The sequence below is a fragment of the Phyllostomus hastatus genome, unplaced genomic scaffold (assembly GCF_019186645.2).
Source record: "Phyllostomus hastatus isolate PE091 unplaced genomic scaffold, TTU_PhHast_1.1 phas_contig_29, whole genome shotgun sequence".
Classification (NCBI taxonomy): domain Eukaryota; kingdom Metazoa; phylum Chordata; class Mammalia; order Chiroptera; family Phyllostomidae; genus Phyllostomus; species Phyllostomus hastatus.
In genome coordinates this window covers 37,524,667-37,541,917 of record NW_025333835.1, presented here as the reverse complement: position 1 = coordinate 37,541,917, position 17,251 = coordinate 37,524,667, and the positions used below count along the sequence as shown (strand labels likewise).

General features: G+C 36.1%; 1 protein-coding gene across 4 annotated transcripts in view; it reads right to left on the bottom strand.

The window, feature by feature from the left end:
* GPC5 (glypican 5) overlaps window positions 1-17,251 on the bottom strand; it is a 1,174,820-nt gene that overhangs the window by 768,019 nt on the left and 389,550 nt on the right. For all 4 annotated transcript variants that reach the window (XM_045839276.1, XM_045839278.1, XM_045839277.1 and 1 more), the window contains exon 6: window positions 11,502-11,622. In XM_045839276.1, coding sequence (XP_045695232.1) covers window positions 11,502-11,622 — 121 coding nt within the window. The remainder of the gene's footprint in view (window positions 1-11,501; window positions 11,623-17,251) is intronic.

Here is a 17,251-nt window from a genome sequence, read left to right as displayed (position 1 = left end):
GAGACTAGGATGGCAATGATTGGTATCAGAAATAATAAAAAGCTGCACTGATTTTACGGAGATATTTGGGAAGAGAATATGGGTTCAGAGTCCACTGTGGAACATATCCAATACTCTAGTTTTCCTAATTCCTTGATTTTTCTTCTCTAGGAAAGTTCGCTCGCACTAAGTCAGTCCGAGCACCAAGGAGAACATTAACAGCACGTATATTCTTTGTCAGGACAAACCGAGACATAAATGGCTGACTGTGAGTTACAGAGAAAAGAAATACATGCTTTTTTCCCAAGTAAAAATAATTATTATTTGTTTTTTTTTCTTTGAGGGAGAATGCAAGATCTAGAAGTAAGAAAGAACCTCTAATGTTGAAAGAACCAAAACTGCGAGGAGAGTTTGTGTGGGGAGAGTAGATGATAAGTTTGTATAGAAAAGGGGAAAAATTGGCAAATGAGAGTAGAGACATACAAGACCATTTTATGCAGGTCAATACGAACCATGATGCAGAATTTGTCTTAAGTTTTTTTTTAAGATTTTATTTCTTTATTTTTAGAGAGGGAAGAGAGAGGGAAAGAGAGAGAGAGAGAAACATCAATTTGCAGTTGCTGGGGGTCATGGCCTCCAACCCAGGCATGTGCCCTGACTGGGAATTGAACCTGTGACACTTTGGTTCGCAGCCTGCGCTCAGTCCACTGAGCTACACCAGCCAGGTTAAGTTTTTAAAATTATATCTATCAGAGTAATACATATCCCTAGTAAAAAACTGAATAGTACCAAAATATATATGTTAAAAAAATAACATGCCTGTGCCCAAGCACCTCATATGCTACATTTCTATCTCCTACAGGCAGTAATATTCAAACTGACTGAACATTCAAGTATTAGCCTTGTCTGGCTAAATAACTTCTCTTAAATGGGCAGTTATTCTTGATTATCAGTTCTTGGCAATATTCACTGATTTTCTGATAAAATATCAAGTTTCATTTTCGATTTCCCCATCCAACTAATACAGTTTTAGCAAAGTTTTGATGAAAATAATAGTTATAACTATAAATATATTATTCAGATCAGATCAATAGTATATTATAACTATTTCTGTATTCATATAAAGCTATTGTTTTACTATAACTAAAATTGCCATGGTATCTATCAATTTGCATAGTTTGCCTTGTATCTATCACATCTTTCTATATTTTCTTAAACGTTCTAGCAGATCTGTCAAATGCTTAACAATATATTGTCCATACATTCCAACACATCACTTTAAGTTATGTAATTTCTTTCTTTTGGGATTGTAAAATAGCCTCTTACAACCAGTCATTCATTTTCCTGCTCCGGTATACTCAATACCATGTTTCCTGGACCCCCACTATTCTTATTTCTGCATTACTCTTTTTACTAGCAGCTTTATATTTTCATAAGGCATACAAAATGCAAACTTTGTATCTTTACTATCTGTGAAAGTTATTAATCTAGCCTCAGACTAGATTGCTAATTGAGTTGAGTGTAGAATTTCAGGTCAGATATGAGTTGCCTCATAATTTGAAAGTATTGCTTTGCCATTACCTGTTGGCATTCCTGGTGATAAGCAACCACAAGTTCGATCCCCATTCCTTGTATGCGTTTGTATGTATTGTGTTTGTTCAGTTTATTTTGGGGGCAGTTTTAATATCTTCTCTTCAATATTCAAAATTTCTGTCTCCTGTGAGTATATGTGTGTTTTCATCCATTGTATCATTATGTGGTAGGCTCAAAATGGAGTTGAAACTCTTCATTTTGGAAAAAAAACCTGATGTATTATTTATTTGATAAATTTCACCTCCCTGTTAGTTTGGTTCTTTTCTCTGAAGCATTGTTACTTTAATCACTTACAGTGAAATTTCATATTTCAACATTTTATTCCCTATATCATCCACTTTTTTAATATTTCTTTCACTTTATCTTCGAACCTTCTAATCAAATTTTAATTTTTATGTGTTTAATTTCCTGAAGCTCTTTCTTATTCTTTTATTGATCCTTTGGAAGTAATGTATTATTGTTTAAGAATACAATTTATTCTATAATTTTTGGAGGACATTCATATAGCTTTGGGGTATTTTCTTTACACTATCTCTTATCTCTTTCATTTAGTTTTTCTTTTGTACTTATATTTTTTATAAATTTATAGTGAATATTGATTATCAATTGATGTTGGGCAAATTTTTATGTAAATATGGTATAATAGAATATTTTATCACCATTCAATTAGGTGATGACTAACCTTCTCAGTGGGTGCGGCCCAATCACTATATGAAATTATTTTCCCTAGAATTGATCAGTTTCTACAAAGAAGAGTATTCAATCTTCTACATGGGAAGTGGAAATCCACACATCAGCATTCAGAAAACAGATCAGTGTGTGAATTTTCACTTAGTTCTTCCATTTTCTGCCCCATAACTCATTTGTCCCTTTTTCTGGCTGGAGTTATGAGCCAAGAATCTTCCTGATATCCCCCCCAACCCAACCCCAAAAATGCACCTCTAGACTGCAAAGGAGAAATAAGGGATGAACAATCTGGAGTTCAGTTTGACCTGGGGAGCTAAACAGTGCACAAGTTTGCAGCTCTTATTCCACCTCTGCCTTTCATGGCATCAGGTATTTCCATGTGTTGCCAGACAAAACGTCCAGTTTCTTATCAGTAAGCCTTGCTGCATAAACTTCAATTGCAACTGATGCCTCCATGTCAATTTCCATTCCTTTATCTGCCTTGAATGTTCTTAAAATGTATTGGACTTTTCTGTTTCCCTTTGAGTTAATACATTTATATTCACTCATTTACATTTTAGAGTAGTTTTAGAGTAGGGAAGATATACACATGTGGCCAAATTTACACATTTAACCAAAAACCCAAGAGCCTGGGTTTTATCTTAGTAGTGCAAGGTTTAATTGAATGGTTTTAAATGGTTACTGACATGATCAGTCTACCAATAGACTGATAATTGTCTATTGGATTCTGCCACAAGGGATAATTAGTGACTTTTGCAAGATCCTACAGTGGGGTTTTGAATACATAAACTAGACAGGAGTGTGTTGTGCAATGAGTGTAGGAGAGAAATAAGAGATGGTGACAGACATAACTGTCTCAGGATATTTTCTGGAGCAGAGATTGTAGAACTGGGATAAAATTATTCTAATCTAGATAGGGATTAACCGTGGTGTCGACAATAACAATGGCCATGAAGTAAAGAGAAGCAGAGGTTTCAAAATATTTAGGAGACAAAAGTAAAAGACTGTGATGATACAGAGAGGCCAGGAAAATGAGGAAATAAGGATGACACCCAAGGTATAAGTTAAGGCATCCAGAAGAGCAGCAGATGGATCCATTTAGGGAAGACAGTAAGAAACAGGATGGAGTTCTCTTCCACTGTTGATTTTGAGATTTCAGTCCTTGCCCAGTTGGTATATTGAGGTATTTGAGACTCAGTGGAAATATCGGGGCTAAGATAAACAGGTGGTTATCATGAGGCCATGAGAGAGGGAGCTGCAGAGAGTGTGTGAATGAGAAGTAAAAAGGGATTGGATGAGATCCCAGGTAAGCATTAAAGAAATTAAAGAAAGGGACAAAGATCCTGGGGTAGAGTAACAAAAAAGACTGAGGACAAATTACGAGGAGAACAAGGAGAAGGGGGACAACAATAAAAATAAATTCTGTTAAAATAGTCAAGAGAGATAAGAATTGACAATAGGCTATCAGATTATGAACAAAGATAATTGGTGAGTGTCCCAAGAGCATTTGGGGGAATGATGAAGGGAGTAATTACACAGCAGTGTGCTGGGGAATAAACAGTGGATCGGGAAGCAAAAAGGGCAAAAACTGATAAAACTTTACAGACATTCCAATATCAAGAAATAATTACCCACATTGTATGGTATCCCAAAGACCATCATGGTCAGGTAGGATAGCCTGCAGCAATCATGGCTATTGCCAATATTGGGGAATGTTCTATATACACATAAAAATTGATTTTCAAGTAAAATGGTAAAATATACATATTAATATTTACCTTAAAAAGAGAATCATGCAATATGTGACCTTTTGTGATAGGCATCTTTTACTTAAAATGTTTCCAAGATTCTTTTATGTTATAGCATTTATCAGTATCAGTCTTGTTTTTATACAGCTGAAGAACATTTCACTGTATAGATATGTCACATTGTATTCATCCATTTATCAGTTGGTGACCATTGGAGTCATCCCCACTTATTGGATGCTATGAATAATGCTGCCATCAAGATTCATGCAGAAATTTTTGTGTGTGCACATATATTCTTCACTCTTGGGAATACACAGGAGTGGAATTTCTGGGTCACATGGTAACTCTGTGTTTAAACTTTGAAGGAATTATCTATTTCCCAAAGTAGTTGCGCAGTTTTACCTTCCAAGCAATGTTTGAGGATCCCACTTCTCCACACCTTTCAACACTCATTATTGTCTTTGTGATTATGTGTCAAAATTATTTTGAGGGGCAAAGATGTTAAGTGAGGTGACTACAGGCATACAGCTCATGCCCACGGAGCTGAAATTTAGCCCGTGCCTTGCGCTAACTCAAAGGTCACGCACATCGCTATAATCTGGCAAACGTACTTTACTGACACTAAAGGGATGTTCGCTACAGCAGCACGTATTCTGAAACTAAAGGGACTTTATTTTATTTTAGTTATTTGGAGTCTCTGATGGGTAATTATGTTACCAATGGTCAAAATCATTGCTTTTCTCAGTTCTTCTAATTGTTTATAATATAATGCTGTACATTTATCTTTTATATTTCATAATTCCTGAAAAACCCTAAAGCCCAGTGGTTTCATTTTTTTAAATAAATCTGAATTTAGTAGGAGCTGGTTGTTATTGGGAATCTTATTGTGTGATATAAACCATAATTTATATTAGGTTTTAAACAGAAAGATTCAAGATTTTAGGCTATATATGGCTGTAGTTTGTCCTAATCACCTAAATAAAAAGTGTAAGAGTTCTAGTATTCAATGCTCTTTCAACATGTCTTACAAACATAAAACCTGGCAGATAAAAGGCTCAGATTTTAACAGGAAATGACAGAGTATAAGATCAGCAGCAGACAAGTGCATATAAGTCAAATTTTTATCTAACATAACATAATTACATACTCTTTAAATAATAAAAAATAAATTATCTATGGCCAACCCAAATCCCATTGCTCTCAAAAAGAGTTTTTATACTTTCATTTCTAGTTGGTTGTATGTTAATTGAAGTGGTTGTTGTTATGCTGACAATCGATTTTTTTTAATTAAATGGCCAGTAGTGAAGTCAGTGCATTATACCACACAATCCGGAAAGCAAACTTCCATTGAATTCACTCAGACAAACTAATTGCTAAATTAGATGACCATTCAAAGTTATTGAACGCATTTCAAACACTTTCTTCTGAACCCAAAGAGAACAATGTGTTTTGATCACTGCTGCATTGCTAATACAAAATCAAAGGTGCTTGTCTTTCTGGAATACTAATATTGTAAGCCTGGGGACTGTTATTACAGTGCAGTGGGGACGAGGGGGAAGGAGTCAGGGTGTTATGGTGGGTTCTCTGAGCAGGAAAAGGAATCAGTGGAAGTAAAGGGATTTCTCAGAATCAGCTGCCACTCCATGCCCAACAGATCACAATTAACAATCGACCAATCAGTTATGATTGGCCACTTCTGCATCCCTGTTATAAGCTACACTAGTAATACAAAAAGTTTCCCAAAATGTCTTCTAGTAAGTGGTGTGAAGAAAAAACTTTGACTAGTTTTCAGAATTCAGAAACTTTGAGATACTAATCTTTTTGAAATTACGGGGTTTTTTTTTTGTATTGATAACCACTAACCTCATACTTATCTATTGAGAGCCTCATTTCAGTCTATCATAGCATTAAAGTTACTCTTTATCACATTGGTATCCTAGGAATAGAGGGATAAAAAAGAAGGCAATTTAACAGTCTTTTCCTACAAAAAATAAGAATCTCTTATCTCTGTTTGAATCCAGTAATTGTGATTGTTGAAATACATACTATAAAATATGTACATGTTGTGATTTTTAAGCAAATGCATATAATTATTGCTTTTACACTCATTAAAAACTAAATTAATTTTATGCATGAAGACAACTTTTTAAAGAAGTTTTAATCTTCCTATAAAAAAGAACATTTCATAGAAACTAAAAATATTCTTACATGTATTAGAATTATTACATTTGAAGAAATAAGCTGTTACTTAAATCTACCACCTTTAACAACACTGTAACACTCATTGGTTTTGCAATAAAAGAATCATAGAAAATATCTCTGATATTATTTATGTTTCATATTGAATGTAGGTAATGTAATTTCTAAGCAGTGGATCATTATTATTTAAAATTGCTCAGAAGATAGGTTTTTAACTGCTGAGATCTTTCTCTTCAAAAAATGATAAATGTTTTTAAATGCTTAAAGATAAATTGCTGCATAACTTTTTTTTGCTGCCAACTTGGCTCTAAACAAGCTTAGTTAATATGAACAAGAAGTTTCAAAATTAGTTTAGGAAGAGAAAATCTGAGCTAAAATGCCCATACACATCCTCAGCCAAACACACTAAGAGTAATCAAGCTCAGTTTCCAATCTACTCTCAAAGGACAATCCAATTGGATGCAAACATCTAAGGAAGTTCAAGTTAACCCTTGAGAAAATTCCTCACTAGCTATTAGCTATCCCGTAAGTATTATACCACAGGTGATTTTGAAAGGTACAAGCACTGCCAACCTCAAGCACAGGGTTTCGAAGGCAGGAAACTGCTGGGAAGTATCTCTCCCCAGTGTCTGTCTCTGGCTCTGTGCTCACCACTGAACTCTGGATGGTCCCTTGGGTGTCTAACGGCAACTCAGCTTTAACAGAACCATAATTCCTAATCAGCCTCGATGAGCCAAACCCAGACCCGCTCCACTCCCAGGGTTGTTTTTTTTTTTTTTCCACTTACTGACACAGTCATCCCACCAACCCTAGGTGTTGTCCTTGTCCTCTCCTCCTAGCACCTCAATTTCCAATTGGTCACCAATTTCTGATAGCTCCACTTCCCACATTTATCTAAACCTCTCTGCTCCTCACATCCGTCACTCTTTTTATTCTAGCTCTAATCACCACGATCTTCTGCCTGCATCACGTTCTTCTGTCCTTGCTCTTCAGGGTCCATTTTTCCATAGTGTCACCAACATTATCTTCATAAAACATGAATTCACTTGTATCATGCTCTGCCCATAGTCTTGAATGGTTTCCCACCAAATTTGGGATACATCTAAACTCCCCACGAGACCTCCTTCAATTCAGCTTATAGTTGTCTCTCCCCTTCTCTTTTTCCGTCCCAGCCACATGGCTGTGTTTGTTCTCGGAATGCAATAAACCTATCCATGTGGCAGGTCCTTTGAATTGATTATTTCCTCTGCCCCAAACACCGTTCTCCCAGATTTTCCTATGATTCTTTTCCTCCCTTCTATGATCCTCATTTAGGATCAACCCAAATATACCCCTCTGAGTGGCCTCCACCAGCACAGTCTTCTTAAGTACGTTTCCCTACTTCCTCTTGTTTTGATTTGTGTATATCTGTCAGCTGTATTGACTGTATGTGCTTGCTTACTTTTCCTTATCATGCAACTCCGGGAGAGCGGAGTTGGGTCTACTTTGTTTACCTCTTTAGCCTCAGTGCCTTGTGCAAAACCAGGCCCATGGTGGGAACTCAATGAGCGTTGGGTGAATATTTTGAATAAATTAATGATTAGGACATTTAAGAAGTGGCTTTACAAAGTAAAATTCCTATCAACCAGTTTGCTGACTCTAATTGCAAAGGTGACAGGGTAGAAATGCGGTGCAGTCCAACAGCAGGCCACAGGAAAAGTATTTGGGAGCTAATCCTTGGAGCCATTTTTTTGCTAAAAAAGAAATATGACTGGCTTATTTCCACATATGGAAAAAACAGACAAGAGAAACACTTGCTTATGCCTGTGATGGGAGATGGCATTTTCATAGCACACCATTAACAGATGCACTTAATAGCCATTGCAACAAAAAATAAACTCATTTTTTACCCGAACACAAACAAACATCTAAACCTACAGATGACATTCTAAAATATGTTCCAACTTCTACTTCCTCCCTTGTCACATGCTTCCACCCAATTAATAAATTCTCACTTTTAGAAGACAATTCTCTGAACCTTTTCACACCTGACACTGCGGTGAGTCCCTTGAGCTGCCCCTTGATACAGACAGCATGCAAGCCGCTCCTTCCGGGGGACACACACATCAGAAGTCTGAAGTCTGGCCCTAGCTGGTGTGGCTCAGTGGATTGAACGTGGGCTGTGAACCAAAGCATCGCAGGTTCAACTCCCAGCCAGGGCACATGCCTGGGTTGCAGGCCACAGCCCCCAGCAACCGCACATTGATGTCTCTCTCTCTCTCTTTCTCCCTCCCTTCCCTCTCTAAAAATAAATAAATAAAATCTTTTTTAAAAAATAAGTCTGAAGTCTGGTCAAATCAAAAATTTCTCTTCATCTCTAAAAGATCTGACTGAGAGGAAAACATGTTCTAAGATAGTGAAGGTACCTATTTTAGTGATGCTCGCACAAAAATATGACTTTCTGCTATCTTCTATAAAAATCTAAATTTGAATCAGATTACCTTAGTGGACTTTTAAAAGACAAACCTCCAAGGTCACATTTTTATCTGATATTTTCTTGCAACCCTAGAATGAAACTTAAGCATGAATCATTGGACATATTCACACCAATATAAAGTTAAACCAATGGGACAAAACTTAACACAGGAGCTTTAAAAAAAAGTGGGACTATTTCCCCCTGCCATCTTGAAAAAGAGGTGGCTTTGGAGCCTGTGCAACCAGAAGAGGGGAGTGTTATGCTGGATGGGAGACAATACCAGTGAGCTCTCCTCCTGAGAGTTGTTACAGACCCTCTACTTGGGGTATTTACCTATTTCTTTGTCAATATGCTTCCTGATGCCACTCTCTCTTTCCTCTAGAGCAGCTCCATCCTCACCACCTATCTCGGGGCTCCCCACCTGTTTTCATCATGTAACATGTTCCATTGAAACAGTTGGAATGCACACCCACTTGACACATATATTTCTGTATTTCGAAACTCTATGCATGTACCATTGCACAGTTACATATTGCATACACGTTCCTACAACTAAAAAAAAGTTAATAGAAGGAGAGAGAATAAATATACACCAGAAGTTCTCTTTTCTCCTTCCTGCCCTCCCGTGGATCAGCCTGTGCTCTCTCTGGGGAATGCTTACCCAGCTCTGGAGACCACTAAGAATTTACTGTGTCTCAATAAGAGGAACAGGTTACATTCAGCTCTTTGGTTTTTTATGATCAATTGTGTATTAACATTTTCAAATAGCCTTGATGTACAGACTCTACTATATTGCACGATGCTGTGGGGTGCCCCCTAGACCAAGGCAATCCTTCCTGCAGCTCAGGTAATATGACTGGCTACTGATGACTCAGAGCTGAGTTAACATACGTCTACCCCCTTCCACTCCAGTAACCCTCATCCAATGACTGGTCAGTCGGGGGGATAAAGACCCGCCTCCTTGTCTCAATTTCAGGCAATCTGATTGGAACCTTCCAGCTCTACCATTCCAGCTGGGTTCAGCCGAGTCTTCTGTGACAGTTACAGTACAGTTAGTCGCTCCGTCTGCACAGCCCTACTTCCTCCCGTCCCTCACTGATTGTGAGGGCACTCTGCCATGGAGCTCCTGAACACAAAGCTACATCCCAGAATCCCTTTCCTGGGAACCCCAACAATGACACCAATACATCAGTGCCTGCTTAGAAATCTAGTTAGCTTATATGTCAAGTTCCTAATAGATTGGTTATTGAGCCACTAGAAGCTCAAAAATGAATGTAATGTTCTAATTTTTCCTGAAACCTCATTAGATTCTCACTGTGTCAAGGTTAATTTCAACTGGAGCTCCTGTTTTTCGTATTAAGAAGCAGTAAGGTTCCAGAAAGTTGGCAGGAAGAGTGGCCTCCCTCCTTCTGAGTGACTGAGTGACATTCACTGACAAACTCCACATGATTGCTTCTGAGGACAACAGGCTTTCTCTTTGCTGACCTCAGCCATTCTGCCTCAGTCTCTGGTCCAGTTCCCACTCTTCACTCTGCCCCACACTCTTCACTGTCACTCAGCACCGACCCAGTCCCAAGACTAGTCACTTCCCAGAAATGTCTCAGTGCTTGGCAGCATGAGGCAGGTACTTACTTTACCTTGGATGTTTCTCTCTGAGGGAATTGGTTTAATTCACCAGAGGCCGTGAGGTTTAACTTACTAATAGCTGTGACACCATTTTTTTTCTTACATTTTTCTCAATGTCCGTTACTTTTGGTTCTGCCTCCCAGGTGAGAGCTCTACTTTCCTAAAGTAATGGTCACAGAATAAACAAAGTAGTCATTATTGCCACCTGGGAGATAGAAATCTATGGTTTTGGACACAGGCCCCATGCCCTGCTCACATGAACTTTGCTCAGGATGCAGAGACCCTCGTAGAAACAGAATCCTGAGAACTGGCTCCCCATCAACTTAAGTGTTGCAGAAAAATTATGGGAAGCATACCAATGGCTCTAGAATACTTTAATATCGATAAAAATGCTGTACTATGTTTAAGTATAGTTTCCAACAAATAATCACATAACACTAGAAATAAGTATCAATCAGTTGCTTGGAAAAATATACACATATAAATCATTACATAAAGACCAATAACTAAAACATAGTCAGATGAAACTCCCATAGATGCAGAATGGAGGGTAGTCTTTATAACTTGTATCATAATCTTTGTTTCTGGTTGATAGAATAGTTCAATAAAGTATTATTTTGATAGATATTTGCATGCTTCCCACGCAACACACTAAAACCAGCAGTAAAAACTCACTTGACTAAATAACATTAAGTGTAAAACAGAGGTATTTCATACACAATTAGGTCATGAGATAACATGTAAAAGGCAATATAGAAAATAAATATAAGAAATGCACATTATTCATTTATGGCTTTTGTTGCAAATGCAGCAAAAACCTCAGTAGAAAGGCTCGGAGACTTACCTGAACGGTGAATTTGGCGCCTTCCACACTCTGCTATGTGTTTTCTTTCATGGTCAGTGGTTCTCATGTCTAAAGCTTATTATTAGGGATGAAGCTCATCCTGAGATTCTCATTATTTACTGAAATGAGGAGTCTATGGCTCCTTGTTGCAGACACAGGTTTCCTAGCCATTCAAACACTGCTGCACATTGACTTTATATGAAAAATCACTCAACCAAATATCTCCCAAACCCTAAATGCAAGAAGTTATTCCAGTACTCAGTTTGAGGGAGGATTATCAGAGAGCATTAACAAATTTATCACATATAGTGGAAAGCACCCATTTGTTATTTACCACTAAGTACACCAATAAAAGATGACAGGCACTTACCTGAATAACATGCTTCAGTTTATCAATGATCTGATTTATCACAGGATCAGTGCCTTTGACTTTGACTTCAGGATTGCCGGATTGGGCTTTGATTCCATTTCCAACCACACGCTGAGTATAACTAACAAAGTGAACAGCGAAAGATACATGACTTAGTAACCTGGTCAGAGTAGTATTTGCTACAACTGTTTGAATGATTTGAGTTCAGATTCACTCGTTAAGGAGTCTACAAAACTGCATTTTTTTTTCTTGGAACAGAAGCTGAAAGAGCTGTAGTGTTTTTTTCTGGATGAATGCTTAACATGAAAATATAAATTATTCTCATGTTATACTTTCAAAAGACCCAACCCAAAATTAATTGTGCTTTTTAATACTACTTATCAATACTCTAGAAAAAGTTAATATACATCTCACCTTGTTACCAATTCTTTCTGAGTTACACATATGTCTTAGTCCATATGATCTGGGTTAACATTTACTCATTTTACACAACATATAGATACATCCCCAATAATATTTTTTTACATATTGGACTACAAAAGAACTATAAATGTATGTTAACTGCAAAACTGCAATACATTAAAACCAAAATTATTATAAGGAAGCAAATAAAACCTGCACATTCATTTGCAAATAAAGTACAATCTGCTTTCACCAAGGTTCACTGGACAGGGGACACCAAGAGTCTAGTACAATGTGGGTAAAAGGGTGATTTCACAGGCAGTAAAAGTCATTGTAAGTCACTACCCTTCCAAAATGACAATCATATAATGTCAGCTTAGTATTCATACAAGTATTTAAACTCAATAGATTAAGTGCCTCCTACAATATTCAAATCCTGTAAAGTGACTGGGATTATGAGAAGGTATAAGACTCAATTCTTGACCTCAAAATGATAATTATCTAGCTGGGAATATTATGTATCAATTAACTCATCCATTCATGCATTCATTCATTCATTCATTACATTTTACTATATTTTTAAAATACCTACTAGATCCCAGCAGTATAATTATCCTTATTTTCCTGACAGGGTGGTGTAGCCTAAAGACAAGTGAAACAGCTAAGGAATAACACAGGAAATAACTGAGATGTTCAGTGTGCCCAGGAGATAGGGAGAAGGAATTGCATATACCAAGTGACAGGTAGGGATGACACAGGTAGTAGGCATTGAGCATATGGAGAAGCCCATTGGAACTAAGACAGACTGGGGAAAAAATAAAACAGTTACAGCTTGAGGTAGCCCTAGAAGTAATACAGCAAGAATAGGTCTTAGGTAGTGTAGTTAATGCAGACTCCAGGGAAAAGGAAGACATCTCATAGTGCAAGAGTGGGAGATAAACAATGCCAGAGTGATTTAAATGGAAAAGACAGGTGATACCAGGAGCTAACACAGATGTGGAGCGACTGGAACTCTCTCTCTTTGTGGATAAAGTGTAAACAGATCCAAACCACTGTTTGACATGTATGCTGAAGCTGAACATATCTTATGACCTCAGATATACACTCAACAGGTATAAGAATGCTCAGAAAAGTATTACTCATTAATAGCCCCAAACTGGACACAGCCCAAATGTCCATAAGCATTAGCACTGACAAATAGATGTCAATATATTTCTATAGCGATGTGCTATATACCAGTGAGATTGAATGAATCCCAGCTATACTAAAAACCTTGTACGTTAAATGTTGAATGAAAGAAGCAGGATATGGAACATACTCTATGATTTCATTTATAAGAAGTTTAAAAATGAATCCATGATGCTTCAAGTCACCCTAAGTACTATTCTAGGAGAGAGTACCCAGAAAGTTAAAGGTGGTTTCTGGAATTCTAGTAGTAGGTTTCTTGATTTGGGCCTTCATTATACAAGTGCTCATTTTATGCTTTTAAAGGTAAAAAACTGAACTAGAGAGTTAAGATTTGCATACTTTATGGTATGCATGTATTTTCAACCTAAACAAAACATTAAAACTTCTTGTGCTCTTTTTTTAACATGTATACAACACACAAATTTTCACTGAGCCATGTATAAATAAAAGATCCACATAGGTATTTTTAACATGGGCTAAATGGTTTTGCCATTACTAAATGAGTAATTCAGGATCCCAGCTTGATATAAAAACTTACTCCCTGCAGACTTTAATTTGCATGCAAAACATATGGTTTCTAAATCAAATACAAATTTTTTCTAACAAAGACTTTTTATTTGAGTTTTTCATTATGAAATTTTAATAAATCATTAATCACTCTTTTTGCTCCTAAATGTATAAGTAATGGATAAAACATTTCAAGGATCCCTACAGAGGTTTCTTGACTTGAAAAATTGCTCACATTTCCATGAGAAGGAGGGAACAAAACACAAAAAAAGAGAGAGGCCAAATTTTTTTTTAGAGAAGTAATAGACCTACCATCTGTGCTTATTTCTTCTAAGCAGGTCTCGTAATGGATGACAGCATTTTAATAGGAATACTCACTCCCCAAGTACGACTCATTTTTCATTAACACGGGAAAAAGGCAAGCACTGATATATTTACATGCTATACAAATGTTGTAAAATGATGATTAACAAGATTCCAGTTCCCTTTGTCTTCCACATATGAAATATGAAAAGGGAGTGCTAATAAATAATCTACACACAGCATGCCACTAGGAAGTCATTTCGCCTGACTTTACCAACATTGCTTGTTTGAAACTCATGCTTATACTGTATTTGCTGATACTAAAACACTTTCTTTGGAATGGGATAGAATTTGTTTCGGATTCACAGCAAAAGTGTGTTGTCTTGATATGCATTTACACAATTTCAGGTGAAAAAAAAACTGAAATCCAACTCAAGAGTTCATGACAAATTATTATAAGTGGTCTGTTCTAGAAGTTGTGGGTCAGTTCACTGGGACAGGATGTAAACACATAATAATAGAAGCAGAGACCACCCAGACACCACTCTTTCTATCACCATCGCCATCTTTGTTACAGGTCGAAGACAAGACTGAAGATTGGGTTGTTGGCGATGATGGTAGATGTTTTTTGTTTGTTTGTTTGTTTGTTTATTACTTTTTATACAACTTTGATTAGGTGACTATATAATAAAATTTCTATTTCCAGAGTTTTGAGTCGCCTAATTTCTTGGAGCAAAAACACTGGAGTATCTTTGGCTGTCGTAGGTAGGTCGCTGTCTTGGGTTAAAAGAAGTCGGGGCAGTATACTTTATGTATTAATCAGTGATCGTCTTCTTCAAGAACAAATTTGCCTTTGACACCATTTCTGGGCCCCCCTACTGGTTCTGGCAGCAAAGGTGAGTGTGGGTACAGAAAGTTGTTTTTTGTGAGTTTCCTCAAATACTTGGGTGACATCGGATGCCACTGCTAAATGTTGCTTTGTGTTCATGCCGCTTCCATATAGCACGTTTTCTCTATAGGGCAAGCCTTCATCTTTGAAATCTCAGAACAGAAAGAAGTTACATGGTTGATTCTATGAGCCAGGTTTATGGGAATAAACTTTCAGGTGGGTAAGAGTCTTACAGAGTATTTAAAAAATGAAAACATCTATAGAATCAATTCAAAATGATTAACCTTTTTGTAATAGCACTATCTCAGCTCAATCACTGAGCCACAAGCCATTTTTAAGTTAATCTTTACCATTTATTTGGCTTTATAATTATAGACAAATAATTTTTAAATTAGAGATCTATGTTTCTAAATTTATATAATGAAGTAAAAATAAACAGAATAAACACTTTATTATCATCTTTATTATTATTCACATATAACTAATTTCCTTCTAAAGATATCATATTTTGTGATGTCTTATAGGTAACACTCACTAATATTATTTTAATAAGGTAATATCATATTTATTTAGAGACCAATACAATCACTATAATAAATCAAATAACATGTTAGAATGAGAGAGAAAACATGAGCTTATTAAAGGATGGTATTAATCAGTCTTCATCCTATGTCTTTCATTGACAAGGCAAGTATTTGTAGGTGTCAGTTTAGCCAGGTGGATCACAGGTAACCTATTTGATGTCATTTATAAGATAAATACCTTAATTAGAGCAAAAGCTCTCTCTTTATAGTTTTCAACTTTTGAATTAAAACTTCAAAGCAAGTGGTAATAAACCTTTGGTTTATTTTATAATGATCTTCATTTGATTCAAAGCAACTATGCAGTTTTAAATAATCAGTTCTAATTATAATCAATTGCACATACTATTATATGAATTTTGAAATATTATACTAACTCCCATTTTCCAAGGCATACAATCCAAATTTAAACCCTTCTCAATAAGATACAGGCTAGCATTCATGAATTTATGATGATTGACAATCACCACTTTGCACCAATTTTCTGTCTCACTTCACTGTCGGATTTCAATATAAAAAAGTAAAATGTTATTTAGGGAATAACTATTACCTGAGTATTAATAAATTAAATATTATTTGAGCCAATAAAACTGAGTCAAAATGATTTCGCATATAAATTACATTTAACTAACCTTTTATTAGACACATTATTAAATACTCTAAGCTCCTAGAATCTTATATAGACATTTTTTAATTTAAAAAATATAATTGACAGCAACATTAATTGAATTTGAAATATAAAACTACCATCTGCATTACAAATAATTTAAAATTAATTGCAAGGTACAATAATTCTAAGATTACTAACATACCATCCAACTGAACACTCAAGTACTTTCTACCAATACATAATGTAAAATCAGAGAGAAAGAACCTCTGTTTCAGAGTGTGCTAGTTTACTAAGGATACTGTATATTATTCACTACACCACGTATTGGAAAGAAATTATAGGTGCCTGATTTTTCCCATGAACCTCAATTGATCAGTAAACTTTACATGTAAATCATTCTTGGAGTCATATTTTCCTCTAAAATATTATTTACTGTAAAATAATACTTATATTTCACAAGCACATCTTTTAAATTATTACTTGGGTTTTTCCCTTTACTTTTCCATTATAATGTAGTTGGGTTTAAAGAAAATATTTTAATCAGCTTTGGAAATTTTCAGTACATAATATTTAGCATTTCTTTATTTTCAATGACTTTTATCTTACTAACAAAAATAAACAACCCTATTGATAATTTCCCAAGTTCTAAATTCATACAAACAGAAAATATACCCCACAAATGATATATTCCCTGAAGCAGTGGACCAACCACCTGCTCTGAATGTGAAAGTCTTCTGAAAACTTTGAAGGGCTAGTTTATAATGATGTTGACAGCGGAGGCTTTGGGGACCCATACAAGCACAGGAAATAAATTTTAATCATACCTAATGCTCATGTGGTAGCAAGACTGTGACAATATTCAAATGGACTAATTTCATTAAATTAGCTGCACTCATTAAGCTCCGTTTAGTTGATCAAATGTATATAAATGCCCCCAGAGAAATAATTAAGCTCTTCTCTTTTCTAGTTCTTAGTTTTTGTAGTTCTTTGTTTTTATTTTTTTTTCCAGCCATCAGTTTTCTTATTTTATCACCAGGAGACTGGGAGGGCCCTTAGCAGGCTGCTAAATCCAGGACTCCACTTTCAGGAAGAAATATACCTGCGCCAGGAGTATAGAACTTGGCAGCCATCTCCTGGCCTAGAGCCTAATAGATTTTTTGTCTGTCTTTGGTGACAGTAACATAAATTTAGAGCTGGAAAGGACCTTAGAGGTCATCTAGTCTAACCTAAGCATCCTTTAAAACAAATGAAGAAGTATGTTTATTTCATC